The following is a 16,673-nucleotide window of genomic DNA, read 5'->3' on the forward strand; positions in this document are numbered from 1 at the left end:
TGTGCTACCTCCTCTCTCCAGGGCTTTAAGTCTCAACTTAAAACTCATCTATTCACTTTCTACTCTAAATAACTAATTTAACTCTCTGCTTGACATAATTACTTGTATTATTTTGTGAAACATCTTTGGGCTCTTGACTGTCTGGTGTATTTTGTTTGCCAATTTGCTAGTATTTTTTTTTTTAAGTGTCCTTGGGTTCTTGAAAGGCGCGATAAAAAATAAAATTATTATTATATATTATTAATTAATTAATTAATTAATATATATATATATATATATATATATATATATATATATATATATATATATATAAATAGTTATTAAATTAAAGTTTGGGCTTTGTTGTTAATTGCAACCTTATTGTAAAAAGGCTCCCTACAGCTTAGAGCATAAGCTGGGGTAGATTTTTATTCCTAAGAATATTTTAATTAGAATTTATTTAAAGAAAGAGCAATCTGTTCAGTAAACCACCGTTTAATTAAATAAATATATATATATATATATATATATATATATATATATATATATATATATATATATATATATACATACATACATATAGTTTCACAATTTGTTTCAAGTTTCACAATTTGAGTTGAATTACTGAAATAAACTTTTTCACAACATTCTATGTGTGTATATATGTATTTTTTTATTTTTTTTTATATATATGCATATTTATGTGTGTGTATATATATATATATATATATATATAAATATATATATATATATATATATATATATATGTATATATGTATATATATATATGTATATATGTGTGTGTGTGTATATATATATATATAAATACATAGAATGTTGTGGAAAAGTTTTTTTCAGTAATTCAACTCAAATTGTGAAACGTGTACTAAATAAATTCAATGTAGTTTAAGTCTTTGGTTGTTTTAATTGTGATGATTTTGGCTCACATTTAACAAAAACCCACCAATCTCAACAAATTAGAATATGGTGACATGTCAATCAGCTAATCAACTCAAAACACCTGCAAAGGTTTCCTGAGCCTTCAAAATGGTCTCTCAGTTTGGTTCACTAGGCTACTCAATTATGGGGAAGACTGCTGATCTGACAGTTGTCCAGAAGACAATCATTGACACCCTTCACAAGGAGAGTAAGCCACAAACCTTCAATTCCAAAGAAGCTGGCTGTTCACAGAGTGCTTTATCCAAGCATGTTAACAGACAGTTGAATGGAAGGAAAAGGTGTGGAAGAAAAAGATGCACAACCAACTGAGAGAACCGCAGCCTTAGGAGGATTGTCAAGCAAAATTGATTCAAGAATTTGAGTGAACTTCACAAGAAATGGACTGAGGCTGGGGTCAAGGCATCAAGAGCCACCACACACAGACGTGTCGAGGAATTTGGCTACAGTTGTCATATTCCTCTTGTTAAGCCACTCCTGAACCACAGACAATGTCAGAGGCGTCTTAGTACCTGGGCTCAGCAGAAGAAGAACTGGACTGTTGCCCAGTGGTCCAAAGTCGTCTTTTCAGATGAGAGCAAGTTTTGTATTTCATTTGGAAACCAAGGTCCTAGAGTCTGGAGGAAGGGTGGAGAAGCTCATAGCCCAAGTTGCTTGAAGTCCAATGTTTCCACAGTCTGTGATAATTTGGGGTGCAGTGTCATCTGCTGGTGTTGGTCCATTGTGTTTTTTGAAAACCAAAGTAACTGCACTCGTTTACCAAGAAATTTTGGAGCACTTCATGCTTCCTACTGCTGACCCGCTTTTTGAAGATGCTGATTTAATTTTCCAGCAGGATTTGGCACCTGCCCACACTGCCAAAAGCACCTAAAGTTGGTTATATGACCATGGTGATGGTGTGCTTGACTGGCCAGCAAACTCACCAGACCTGAACCCCATAGAGAATCTATGGGGTATTGTCAAGAGAAAAATGAGAAACAAGAGACCAAAAAATGCAGATGAGCTGAAGGCCACTGTCAAAGAAACCTGCGCTTCCATACCACCTCGGCAGTGACACAAACTGATCACCTCCATGCCACGCCGAATTGAGGCAGTAATTAAAGCCAAAGGAGCCCCTACCAAGTATTGAGTACATGTACAGTAAATTAACATACTTTCCTGAAGGCCAACAATTCACTAAAAATGTGTGTTTTTGGTGAGATATATGGTGTTTTTTTTTTTTTGTTTTTTTTACATGTAAATCATTACAATTAAAAGAACCAAAGACTACTTCAGTCTGTGTACATTGAATTTATTTAATACACGAGTTTCCCCTAGTGTACACCAGTTTTTGCCATGGCCAATTTTGCTCCTACCAGTTCAAGTAGCTCATAGCATGTGGTGTATTGCAATCACTTAGCAAAAATTTCATTTTATTCATGCGTGTTGTAATTTTTGGTAATCAGGTACTGAAGTATTTATTTATATTTATTTATTGGTTGTGGAAAGTGACTGCAGCAGTGCATACAGCTCACAAACAAGAACTGTACTTCTCACTATCCATTTAACTGAAATAAAAAATACATATATTTATTAAAACGCGAAGGAAAAAAATAGATTTTTTTTTCTTCAGCCAAGTGTGCACATTTATCAATACACATAATCTTGAAAATGGCCAGAAAATAGCAGATTTTCTGTACTGTTTACTTTAAAGTAGATTAATTTGTAAGGGTTGATTACTTTCAATCTGTTTTAATGGTCATTTTTATATTATATCTGAAGTTCTCAGATATTTTGAGAGCTGCACTGACATATTCCTTCATTAATATTTTTACTGTATGTCATTGTTATCTAATATACTCTCTTTTCCAGGCCCGCTATAAGCAGAGTTTGGATCCTACAGTTGATGAGGTGAAGAAATTGTGTACTTCACTGCGGAGAAATGCCAAAGAGGAACGTGTTCTCTTTCATTATAATGGCCATGGAGTGCCTCGACCCACTGTCAATGGAGAGATCTGGGTCTTCAACAAGGTAAGGTAAAAAGAGCCAGGAAAAATGGGTTAAGTGAGCAGTGGTGAATAGTAAACTTATTTCAATCTCTCTGCACAGCAGTTACCCACAGTAGTTGGTTTACTCTTGTACTCTCCTTAAGTTCTTAAATTAAAATGAATTTAATTAGTTAGTTTTGGGCATGAACTGAGTTGTTGTGTTGTTAAAAACAGTGGTTGATTTAGGTATGGGTGTTATGGGCAACCGCTCAGAACGGCATCTTGCCAGGGGTGGAACGGGGTGCCTGCACAAAAAAAAAAAAAAAAAAAAAAAAAATTCACTTTAAACTCCATATCAAGCCTCCCATCCCTCATCGTCCCTCCCTATTGTATTACGTAAATGCCTTGTATTACATTTAAGCATTATTGAAAAAATGCATACTACTCTTCTGATGTTGCTTCAGCATCCACATGAAACTTTTCTGGCAATAATTCTTGGTTTGTTAATTTACCATTCAGAGAAAATTCAGGCAAAGTGAATTGAACAGTTTAGGATTATTAAAAAGTTTATTATTATTGCAAACAATGCTTCCTTGATTTTCTTGATATACCTTTTGAATGAAAGAATTTTTAAGCTTCCAGTAAATAGCGCTAGATTAAGTTTATTTGGTTCGACAACTTAAAAAGTCTTTCCAATAGAGAAGAAAAAAAAAAAAAAAAAAAAAAAAAAAAATATATATATATATATATATATATATATATATATATATATATATATATATATATGTATGTGTATATATATATATATATATATATATATATATATATATATATATATATATATATATATATATATATATATATATATATGTATATATATGTGTGTGTGTGTGTGTGTAGCCACTGAATGCATTGTATATTTTCGGTTTCACGTGCATCTTGAGAAGGGTCATTGGTTTTTTGGTTCTGCACATCAAAAAAAAAAAATATATGTATATATAAAAAAATTTGTGATGATTGGGTTTTTTACAATATCATGTCACTGTGTGGGTCAGTTAACCTGGTCGGGACTCTGTGTGTACGCTCAGTAGACTTATGTTTAATCTAACTACGCACATTACAAACAAGTCTGCAAGTAGCAAATACGGGTGTCGTGTCATAAAATATTTTTAATACTGCTGAATTTGTATTAAAGCTGATCACAATTTAATAAAAACATTGTAAGTTAAGCTTTATTTTTTGTTGTTATTCAAACAGCAAATAAATTATTTACAGAAATCAAACTATTATTTTTCATTTAAAGTCAGTTCCACTAAAGTGACTTAATCAGGGAGAGTTGGAAGGTAAGCCATCAGGAGTCCAAATTAGAAAAAAAAGAAGAGGAAAAATGTGAAAAGATAAACGATATCTGTGCAGCTGTAACTCATATTGCTTATAAATCACTTGTACTATGCAATTATACATAAGGCAACAGCATTCCTTTGTCTGACCAACTAGCGTACATAACCATACAGTAAAATGTGATTTTGTAATATAACATATTTTTTTAAACAAATGTAATATCACTCACTTTATTAATGTTTTTGCTGTACAGTTGTGCTTTTTTAAATTTTTTTGCCTGAATTTGTAATTATATATGCACTGTATATATCAGGGGTCAGCAACCAGGCATGTGTGCCATTATCGGCACACTGAGGGAAAATCAATGGCAAGCCAAGCACATGCAGATAAATGCTATATTTGGTTACAAAATTAATATTATTTGTTTTTCAAGGAATGTCCTGGTCGGATTCATGTGAAAAATAATCTAATAATGCTTAATAAAGTTTACATATTTAAATAGCTTTCACTGTGCTGCAGATGTCGTCACGTGTACAGTTTGAGTGTGCAGTTTGCGGCTGAACTCCAGGCGTTGTTGACAATGGCGACACAAAAGAAAGCAAAAATGGTTGTTTGTTCATTTCAGCCATCTTGGAAAGAAAAATATGCTTTTATTTTTTAAGAAGACTGTGCCGTTTGCACTTTATGTTTAGAAAATATTGTGTGCTGCACATCCAGCGTTAAGTGCTACTTTGAAACTAAACATACAAGCTTGAATCGCCACTGGTCAAAAAGAATGTCTTTCTCTCTCTCTTTCAGAACTACACACAGTACATCCCACTCTCCATCTATGACCTACAGACGTGGATGGGAAGTCCCTCCATCTTCGTGTATGACTGCTCGAATGCAGGGATCATTGTCAAGTCATTCAAACAGTTTGCATTGCAGAGGGAGCAGGAGCTGGAGGTGTGTGATATCTCACACACACACACACACACACACACACACTATATAATAGAGGTTTGATAGAACTGGCTTTTTAGGGGCCAAGCACCAAAGGTGCTTAGGCACCTGTTGTATCCGTTAACGTGATCTTCTTCTTCTTCTGCCGCAAGTCTATGGCAGTCCATAGAACCACTTGTGGGGAAGTTTTGAAATTTGGCACACTGATAGAGGACAGTGAGAAAAGTCACCAGAGCAAATTTGGAGTCTCTAACTCAAACTCTCTAGCGCCACCGCTTGTCCAAAGTTGCACTCATTTGTTTATGTTAATAACTTTTAAACCAGAAGACGAAACTTCGTTTTTTTCCTCTGAATGCTTGGCTCATGCCGAGTTGAATGAACTCAAAAATTCAAAACTCGCAGGGTTTAGTTTTTTCGCTATTTTTAATTGTTCGTAAAACCTACATTTTCGAACTCGTCCTAGGTCATTGCACCGATTGTCTTGGAAATTGAACTAGATTATCTTCAGACCATGCTAGAAAAAAAGTTATGGAATTCAAGTTGATTTCATGTTTCGATTTTAGGGTGTTTTTTCTGCGGTTAGTACTTTTGAGTTTTCGACTATAAATATTAATTTGCGAGTGACGTTTTGCTGAGGTCGCCACTGGCGACTACCCGCCGAAAGCTCCTCAGGATTTAACCGCTAAAAAAGTTTTCTCAGGCGGATGATTTGCTTCATTCTAGCAGCGCCCCGTCTGTGATAAAACGAACTTCGGAACTGAAGGTTAATACACACAACTACACCGAGTGTGGAGCTGCCGCGTGTACAACAGCTTTCAGCCGAGATCCATAGAGAAAAAGCCGTCTGTCAGCCAGAAGTGTTTTGTAGAGTCGGCTCGGCTCTGGTCCATTATCTTCTCACCGATGCCGAGACTGAACCGACAGAGACGCATTTCAGCCAGATTCAGCCCGAGTGTTATTGCTATCTGGGTATATATTTACATGTTATAACTTAAAAATTTTAATGTAATGCCTTTTTTTCCTAATTGTTTTGTGATCAAATCTTTGTTATGTTCACGTATTAAACTGAGACGATGCGCATCAAAGTTTTAGTGGAAAAAGAGAGTTTCAGACAGTCCTCATCTCTGCCGCACATCAGTGGTGACGCACACAGTCTGATAAACGCAGCTCCGCTGTGCAGCGAGAGAGAAATGACGGAGACGGAAAAAGGGAAAGTGCAGAAAATACAGCGTCTATTTCGTGCACAACTTGAACAAACTAGAACCAGGTAAAGCTGTCAGCTGTGTGGATATTGGCAATATCGTTAACAATTGTCTTTTATAATAATTACTAATATGGCTTCTTCTAAACAATATCTTGGTCTGTGTTCTTTTAATGCGTGAACTTCATTATTTGAAGTGCAACTGCCCTCCAGTAATCGCAAAAAGCTCTGTGCTTTGTAACTTTTTAATAAAAAGTACCAGCTTTAAAATTATTCCGAATTCATAACGAAATTCAAACAATACAGTTTTGGCACGCCTTAATGGGGCAGGCGCGGTCGCTTTAGCGCCTCAGTTCAAGGGCAAGTGAACCCATTTAATCTTTTTCTTTCCTAATATAGTACATAGTGAACATGAATTAACATCAAAAGGTAGGCTATTTTATAAGAGAGCCTACAGTACAACTTACTGAAATGTCTCATGTAGGAGGAGCCCAAGCTACACTCAGTGGCCAAGTGATGCTTATGCTTCATGATACTGGTACAGATTCTGTGTAATGAACGATTCTTTGTGACTGTAGATTTCAAGCTGGAAAAGACATTTAGTTCCCACTTTAAGTGAACCTTAGTTCCCAGGTCATCTACAAGATGGATTAAAATGCTGATAAAGTCAAGAATAGATGAGACTTAAACACATGACAGTATGATTGATGTTGAAATGTAAATAAATAAATAATAATAATCGTAAAATAAATAAAACACGTTTATTCTGTGGCACCTAAAAAAATTATTTGGCTCCTAAGTTTTTTTCTTATAGTAGCCAATGGCTCCTTACTCAATTTTTTTGTTTGGAGCCCTGCATTCTTGAATAACATGTGAAAGAATTCTACAAAAAGCATGCAAAAATGCATGTAAGGCTATATGTCTGCAATGGTTAAGGCTGATATATAATCCATATGAAAACAACGCAATGTCCCAAATTTCACGCCTCCTTTCATTATATCTAATGCGACTACGCCCACGTGCTAAGCCTGCTATTGATATTACAATAGTCCAACTGAAGCACGCAGAGTGTAAAGGCCCACATGACAGCAAACAAAGCAGCGAGACTGTTCTTCAATTTTTTTTTTAAATTTTACTGTTCGCTTCATGCTGAGAGGAATAAGCCACAATTCACCCCAAGAAGACATGCTGAGAGGAATAAGCTTTGGATTACCTCAGTAAAAAAGAATGAAGCGGCTTGATCCAGGAGAGATCATAAACATGAGTAAGTCTTTTTTTTTTTATTAATCTACTTGTATTAGTTTTCACATAACTTGTACACATTTTTCTCGTTAGGCTTTTTCCAAACTATAATTCCTGACTAAATGTATAATCAAGTGAAACATTATGACATTTATTCACATCATCTAAATGTTTCACGATGCCAGGAAGGTTTTTTACATTTTTTTTAATTTATTTTTTTATTCTATAACATAGACAGCAATACGATATAAAAGTAATATGAGTTATAATTTTGCTATCTTAATGGCAGTAAGAATGATTAGACAAAACTTTACTGTGATATGCTATTCTCTGTTCACAAATATAGCAATATATTTTTATTACTATATATATTGTATAGTCCTACATACAAAGTTGCATTTGCTAAAGCAGTAATATTGTGAAATATTTTTACTATTTAAAATAACTGCTTTCTATTTGATTATATGTTAAAATGTAATTTGCTCCTGTGATCAAAGCTAAATTTTCAGCATCATTACTCCAGTTTTACTCCAAGTGTAACAATATACACTATACCATTCAAAAGCTTGGAGTCAGTGTATATATATAGAAATTAAAACTTTTATTTAGCACACACGTGATGATCAATACAATAATCAAGTTATAAATGATGCTGTTCTTTCAATTCATCAAAAAAAAAAATGAAAAAAATTATTCTCAGCTTTTTTTCAACATTAATAATACTAATAGTAAATGTTTTTTTTTTTTTTTGAGTAGCAAATCAGAACATTAGAATGATTTCTGAAGGATCGTGTGACTAGAGTAATGATGCTAAATATTCAACTTTGAAAGTCAGCTTTGATTGTTCCTAATAAACTGTTTAACTGCATTCGCAAGTGCATCTCAAGTTATTTTGTGGGATAGTTAAATATATTCTAAATAAACTACAAACATAAAAATGTATACATTTATTTTGTCCTTACATTCTTTCTTGTAACTCTTCCCTCTCAGTCACACACCTGATTGAAAGGCTCATTATGCAGTTCATTATGCAGGCCTTTGTCTTCTCAGGTGTAAATCACACTAATATTCATGGTCAATCATGCCTATTCTCATATGTCCTTTCGAAACAAAAAGTGTCTTAGAAAATTTAAATCAATCTATTTTTTTCTGTGAGCGAGTAAACAAGATGATTTTCACATCATTTTGAAGCAAAAATTATAGGCTACAAGGTCCATGTTTGACAGTCTTGTGAACAAATGTTCTGTATGTGTTTTATGACCTTATTTCAGTGACTTCAAAATTGTAGTTTTTCACTAACCATGCATTAACGTTGTTTTCTCATGTACATACATGCTATTAACATGTTATTGTAGCCCAGTTTGTACTGAATACAGTGTTTTCAGTCTTTAGCCATGTATATGTTTATAAGCAACTGAAAAAAACCCACAAAAGTCAAAACTTCTCCAGGCCCCCAAAACCCCCTTAGACCCCAGCGGGTTAAACATCTACTTTTGTGTACCATGGAAGAAAGACGACGATTTGGAATGGAGGGTGGTTGAATGATTCCTTTTTGGGTGAACTATTCCTGAAATAGTAGTTCAATGTTTTTGAAAAATTACATCAGAATTGTACAATTTTCTTCACTTCTCAGACCTGTCAATCAAGGAAAAGCTCAATCCCTTTCTGCGGGGTTGGAGAGAATGATGTCATAAAAAAACAAACAACAACAACAAAAAACCCCTTGTCTGCTCAGGAATGTTTTGATTGTTTTGCTCCAATTCCCTCTCTTTTCTCTTTTCAGAATGAATATTTAAAAGGGATTCTTAGGTTAGCTAGGGATTGTCCCTTTTCTTCTTTCTCTTGTCCTGTTTTTACTCCTCCTTTCAGCAGTAGTTTGTCCCTCAGTATTTCAAAGCCACAATCACTGCAATTATTCATAGGCAAGTTCGAGATTACGTCAAGTAAACAGTTATAAGAGGGTGAATCTTTTGTATTATTGTTTGTGTGTGTGTGTGTGTGTGTGTGTGTGTGTGTCTGTGTTTGTTAAAGAATACAGTTGAAGAATTGTTTTAAGGCAGTGTTGTGGATCAGACATCCCTATTAGAAAATAAAAGATATGGATGGATGGTGGAAAATCCAACATCAGAGGCAAATCTGTTTGTTATTCTGAACCGGAATGATTGAACATCCAGATATGCAGATCTGTTACTTAACCATTCATCATCTCTCTATCTTTAAACCCCTAACCCCCCCCCCCCCCCTTTTTTACAAAAAGGTGGTGAATAATTTAATAAATATATTTATAAACAGTTATAATAATGTAAAAATAAAATGTATTATTTCATTTAAAAGTAGAATTTCTTTTTAAGACTTTGACCAAAGTTTGCTGGACTGAAGTGGAGTGATTGGGGTCAAATTAAACTGCTGTGTTGAACTATGGGTACTAAGTGTGATGAATATACTGTATATGATGATGGTAAAAGAAAACAAAAAAAGGTTGTGTACCTCAGTGAGGAGGGTTAAAGGGGAGAAATGAAAGAAGTGAAGAGGTGTGATTTTACTCATTCAGCCCATAGAGAAGAGTTTTAATTGAATTGAACTGATGCCCCCTCATCCTCTATCCCACTCTGTCTCCGAGTGCAGTGGACCATGTGAGTGTTCAGGCTTTCACATGCACCTTAATTGATCATGTCTTGCTAAAACTATATATATATACACTCAGAGGATGTAGAGTGGTTATAATACTTTTAAATGAACTACACCCTGCATGCTCATAACAAAAAGTGTATTTTTCTCTATAACCACAGAGCTACACCATGTTTAGCCAGTGACAGTCAGAAATCAGAAGCCCCTAATGGTGTTCCCCATGGTTCATCCATTGGTGCTCCAGTATGATCTGTCCTGAACACAGATTTGCGGAAATACCACTACACATTAATCTACTTGAAAAAATGATTTCAGAAGAGATCAAAATGAGTCAAATATAATCAGTCAGGTAAATATGTATTATGCCAATTTACATAGTCAATTAAAAGATTTCAAATCAATACAAGACATCAAATTCTCAAAGATAAATCTAGGAGTAAAGGATTCATACCTTCATACTTCAGGAAAATACATAGTATAGAGTGTGTGGACACACTCCATATTACGGGCTTTATGGTTACAGAATCGCAAAGTAGTGTTTTTGTCACTTTCCTTATATACTTAGACCAGAAACAAAGAAATCTCCAAATCAGTTGTAAAAACATAAAAGACTCTTTGATTTGTTAGGTTTTCGTGGCCCCAGGGTCACACCTGGTTTGGAGACAGATAAGCATTCTCACAGACCCTAAAAAGGGACACACCTCTTCCTCAGCAGAAAACAATTCTACAAAAGTTTTCAATATTTCTCATAATACAAGTGACTACTGTGAAATTGAGACCAATTTACCAATCACACAAAGACCTTTAAAATGACACCAAACATGAAAAGTTTATGATCATGAATCCTGAAGATATAGTAAATGTTTCATGTGAGTATAGCAACTTTTAGTTGCCTGGACCATGTGCCCAGGAGGGAAGGATGGGTGAAGGGACAGAAGAGCAAATGGTCTTTCTTCCAAATCTTCCTATCTGATTGAGAGTTCCTAGGTGTTTGGCTTTACAAGGAGATCAAAGTCCATTGTTTTGTGGCATGGCATTGTGCATTGCGAGAGTTCCTGAGTGTTTGGCTTCACGAGATCAAAGCCCATTGTTGTATGGCATGGCATTTGCATTGCGAGAGTTCCTGAGTGTTTGGCTTCACAAAGGATTAATTTCATAAGGAAATAATTTCCCTCCTTTCAATAAATACATATACATTTAGTAATTTGGCAGGTGTTTTCATCCATAGCGACTTATAAATGAGGGTAATAGAAGCAATCAAAACAACAAAAGAGTAACAATATAGATAATAATATAATTAATAAAAAGAATAAAAAGTGATAGAATAGATAGAGCTAGTGTCAGAGGGTTATTATTTTTATATTAATTAAAAAGAAACCAATTAGATAGTATAGATAGAAAAAGAACAGAACACTAGTGTTATAGGGTCAAGTTTTTTTAATTGTTTGTTTTTAATAAATAAAAAGAAAATGGGTAAATAGAATAAAGGGTTCTAGTGATAGAGGGTCAAGTGTAGATGGAAGAGATGTGTCTTTAGATGTTTCTTCAAGATGGATAAAGACTCAGCTGCTCTGAGCAAGTTGGGCAGGTCATTCCACCAGCATGGAAGAGTTAAGGTAAAATTCTGTGAAAGTGATTTTGTGCTTTTTTAGGATGGCACAGCAAAGCGTCATTCACTTGCAGAATGTAAGCTTCTGGAGGGCACTTGAGGCTGTAGTGGTGAATTTAGGTAAAGGGGTGCAAAGTGATTGTTTTGTATGCAATTATCAATGCCTTGAATTTTATGCGATCTCTTGGTAGCCAGTGCAAGTTGAAGAACAGAGGTGTGACATGCGCACTTTTTGGCTCATTAAAAACTACTCTTGCTGCTGCAGACTGGATTAGTTGCAAAGGTTTGATAGAAATGGCTGGAAGACCTGCCAAGAAAGGGTTGCAATAGTCCAGCCCTGACAGAACAAGAGCTTGTACAAGTAATTGTGTAGCATGTTCTAATAGAAAGGGCTTGATCTTCCTAATGTTGTATAGGCAAATCTGCAGGACCAGCCAGTTTTAGCAGTGTGGTCTGTAAAATTCAGCTATCATCAATCACAACTCCAAGGTTCCTGGCCACCCTGGAAGGTTTTATGGCTGATGCACATAAAAGCTGGATGGAGAGATTGTAATGAAGTTGGGTTGACTGAGACTACAAGCAGTTTTGTCTTGGCCAGGTTGACTTGAAGTCAATGGTTCTTCCTCCAGCAGAAATGTCTGTTAGACATGCTAAGATGTGAGCAGCTATCGTCTGATCATCAAGATGGAATGAGAGGTAGAGTTAAGTGTCATCAGCATAGCAGTGATAAAAAAAGCCATGTTTCTAAATTTAAAAGAAAAAAGTGACGTGTGGCCAAGTATATTGACCTATACTCAGAATTTGTGCTCTGCATTTAACCCATCCAAGTGCACACACACAGCAGTGAACACACACCCAGAGCAGTGGGCAGCCTATGCTGCGGCGCCCAGGGAGCAGTTGGGGGTTCGGTGCCTTGCTCAAGGGCTCCACCTCAGTGGTGGTATTGAAGGTGGAGAGAGTGTTAGTTATTCACTCCCCCCAGCGACAATTCCTAACGGACCTGAGACTCAGACCCACAACCTATCCATTAGGCCACGACTGCCCCAAATGACAAAACATTTATGTTAGGAAGTGATTAAATAAGGAATATCAGCTGTGCTATGTCTGTTTAGTTGCTGAAATCTAACTTGAGAACAGAATAGAGCAGGCTTACAATTACGACATGGAACAAAGCATGTGATGTAATTATGAGGAGATAAACGGTCTGCGCTGCGTAGCCCAAAGGAGTATACACTTTCGGTATGTGTGTCCAATGTAGCTCTTATAAATCAGTCATGAAGAGGACGCAAGGATGTTCATTCCATTTTAGGAACCTTTCTTTGACTGAAAGCACATTGCAATGACATCACAGGACTGCGGCAATTACGGAAATTTGTGAGCTCTTGTGAAAATTGCGGAATTTTGCTTGATTTTGTGATAAATTCAGCGATCGTAGAATCACAAAATCCTGGTGGAACTGACTAAGAAAATAAATACTGTACATTTTTATTTCATGTGGAATTTAACATCTCAGGTAATTTCCGTGGTATGATGACAATGACAGTGGTTACATATAAATATATTTTAATTGATCAAAATTTTTGCTAGGAACAATTCAGTTACGCCCCTATTAAATTCTATGTCCTTGATTTGAAGGCATTTTTTTATGAATAAATTTGGAAAAAACAAATAAAAGTTTCCAAAGGCTAATGTAGTCTGGGATAGATCGCGTTATCTGCCTCAGGCAACGGCAGCCTGGAGCTGTTTAATGAACAATTCTTCACCTTAATACAAGTTATAACGTGAATATACATCAGAGGATATGTTAAAAATGAAGTACCACTTACAATCACGCATCATTTCTGTGCCTATAAGCAGTTTTAACCAGGGAAATAATCAGTATAACAGCGTGTGAAGAATGTGTCAGTTACATGACATTTAGCTCTGAAAGACAAAACCGTCTAATCATATCACCAAAATTATAAATACATTAGGCCTATACATTTGTGTAGAATATAAACAAGTTTTTATAACAACCATTTAGCTTAAGCCTAATTCCAGAATAAAATCTAAGTCTGATGTGGTTCAACTGAAAGAAACTTGCTCTGACTGATCTTAAAATATATTGGTGCCTTTATTTTGTCTCAAAATGCACACCATTAATGTTTTTCTAAAGCACTATTCGGACGGGACTAGTTTTCTAAACTACGTTTGAGTTTCGATTCTTACCACCTGACGTCTGCAATTTTCATGTACCAATTCGGACGTGACTAACATCTTCGTGTTTATTACAGAGGTGGGAGGGTCTGTTTTGTGCATCTGGGCGTCACAGAGATCACGCGCTCTGTATGCGTTCATTGCATATAACGTTAGTCATTCGGATCGATTACCATTAGTATTATTACACAATAAATACTAAAAACTAAATGGCTAGTATAGCAAAACCATGTTAATGTGTGGTTTCTTTAGTTTAATTTATTTTTTGTAGTAGGCTAAACCCATTTTTAATTTTCATAAAGGTACATCTGTAATTAAAACATTATGTAACTGAGTGCATAAATGAACGTGAGTAACGTTAATCTTACCTGACGCTGATATTACAATAGCCAATATTAACAGTGTACGTGATCTGGCTCTTGATTTTATTATTGTTATTTTTTTATTTCTTTGCAGGGAGGCAAACATATCAAACATGCGCGCTGTAAGAGCATCTACGGTAATTCACGCTGGCCAAAACACACAAGTAAACGCGTTGTGAAATAAAATATCACCGGCAATCACAGACATTCGCATTCGGACGGGATTAGTTTTCTCAGAGGATCACTGAGTTTGCTAAAAAAACAGTAGGTAATTCGTTCTGGAATTATTACAGAGGTTGTGTGAGAAAAACACAGACATTGCAGATTCGGACGGGATTAAAATCACCAAGTACGTCTGTGAAACACAGATTTCTCTAACGACCCCCTGTAAAACTAGTCCCATCCGAATAGGGCTTAAGGCACGTTTATAAAAATTACTTGAACTATGGCCTAATCCTGGTTTATCCTAAGCCAGGGGTATCAAACTCAGTTCCTGGAGTGTCGCAGCCCTGCAGAATTTAGTTCCAACCCTGCTTCAACACGCATACCATTTATCTTTCAAATAAGCCTGAAGGACTTGATTAGCTGGATCAGGTGTGTTTAATAAGGTTTGCATCTAAACTCTGCAGGGCCGGGAACTGATTTTGACACCCCTGGTCTAAGCCCTGTCTGTGAAACCAGGCTTATATATCAAAAATTAAGCATGTCATAATCACAAAATTAGTAATATTTTTATAAAAAGAAAAAAAAATACATAAAAGTTCACAATGTAGCCTAATGAGCCTTAATTTCTTTTAATAAAACTATGATTGTTTTGTGCTCATTTATTATACTGAAAGATAATTATGATATTGTAAACATAATAATAATTGTTTTAAATTATGTGCTGGTGTTACTTTATGAACTGTTATTACATTATGTGAAAAATTATTACATTTAAAAATTATTATTACATTATGAGCTCAAGATTTTATTACGTTTTGAGAAAATTATTACATTATGAACATTTTATTACAATAATAATGCAATACTTATTACATTATTTGCATGTTAATGTTTAAAATATCAAAACATTATCTATTTTTAACTGCAGGTTAAAGCACCCCATGTCCCTCTGAGCTGCATTAAACAGTGTGACATCTAAATACCACTTCAGATGCAGCTTCTGTGTTTCCTCTGTATTGCAAAGATGAATTTTGTGAATGATGAATATTTTTATAATTTGCTTGGTAACAGCCCAAATGTCTCATTATTCTAAATGGCAAATTATATGCAAGAATTTGACTCAAAAAGATGATACACACTTTAGGAAAAAATGGCTATATAAATGTAAAAATGTTTATAAAATGTAAAAAATCATCTTAAACATATATTATATGTATATCAAAAATGTAATACATCATTAGATCCACATAGCTGCTCATGTACATCGGCTGAAAAACTGGGAAACACTGTTGGCTATTCTGTGACAGCAATATAACCTATTACAAACAAATGTTTATTATGAGGTTGAGTCCAGTTATTTATTAGTCAGTTACTTACTGACACTTATCTATCTTGAATAACATGATGCTTCCATAATGCATTTGTATTCAGTATAGCGTTGTTCCCATAGCCATGATTTAAAGCGCTGTTTCTCTGGCATTTTCAAAGGCACATAAAATATAATACTATGGCTTGGCATGCAGTCTAATAATTTTTTAACAAAGTCACATTTTAAACATATTTTACTGTACCCATTTTTATGGTCCTTATATTATCTATTTGAGCCAATGCAGATGAATGAAGTTATTTTAGGATGAGACTGCCCTAATTGTAAAGCAAAATGTGACTGGTTATAGCAAGAGCGTGCTACGATTGGACAGCAGAATGTGGCTATGATCTGATTGGCTTGAGTATATGTTGGGTGTAGTCCACGCAGTTGTGGATTGTCAGCTCATCTAGATGCAAGAAATGTTTCACAATTTACAAATGCACAGGACGCAATTCACAAATGTGTGCAGCGATCTACAGTACAAATCCAAGTTATTGTTGTGACATAAATATATATTTGTGAATATGATTTTTATTTGTAAATCTCCTTTTATTTATTTATGAATTAATTCATGTTTGTGACATAAAATAAAACTCTAAGATTTATTTGTGGATTTCATTCTATGTATTTGTCAATATGTTTAAATTTTGGTTATCTCTTTTCATTTATTTGTGGATCATAATCTGTTTATTTGGAATCAAGCAACAATTCTATC

General features: G+C 34.9%; 1 protein-coding gene across 5 annotated transcripts in view; it reads left to right on the forward strand.

Moving 5' to 3' along the window:
• Positions 1 to 16,673, forward strand: part of LOC109070236 (regulatory-associated protein of mTOR-like) — a 172,398-nt gene that overhangs the window by 106,527 nt on the left and 49,198 nt on the right. For 4 of the 5 annotated variants that reach the window (XM_042716169.1, XM_042716160.1, XM_042716178.1 and 1 more), the window contains 2 exons: positions 2,788 to 2,946; positions 5,043 to 5,189. The exons of the other annotated variant lie outside the window; for it this stretch is intronic. In XM_042716169.1, coding sequence (XP_042572103.1) covers positions 2,788 to 2,946; positions 5,043 to 5,189 — 306 coding nt within the window. The remainder of the gene's footprint in view (positions 1 to 2,787; positions 2,947 to 5,042; positions 5,190 to 16,673) is intronic. 5 annotated transcript variants of the gene reach the window in all.

The sequence above is a fragment of the Cyprinus carpio genome, chromosome A3, assembly GCF_018340385.1.
Source record: "Cyprinus carpio isolate SPL01 chromosome A3, ASM1834038v1, whole genome shotgun sequence".
In the NCBI taxonomy this organism is placed as follows: Eukaryota; Metazoa; Chordata; class Actinopteri; order Cypriniformes; family Cyprinidae; genus Cyprinus; species Cyprinus carpio.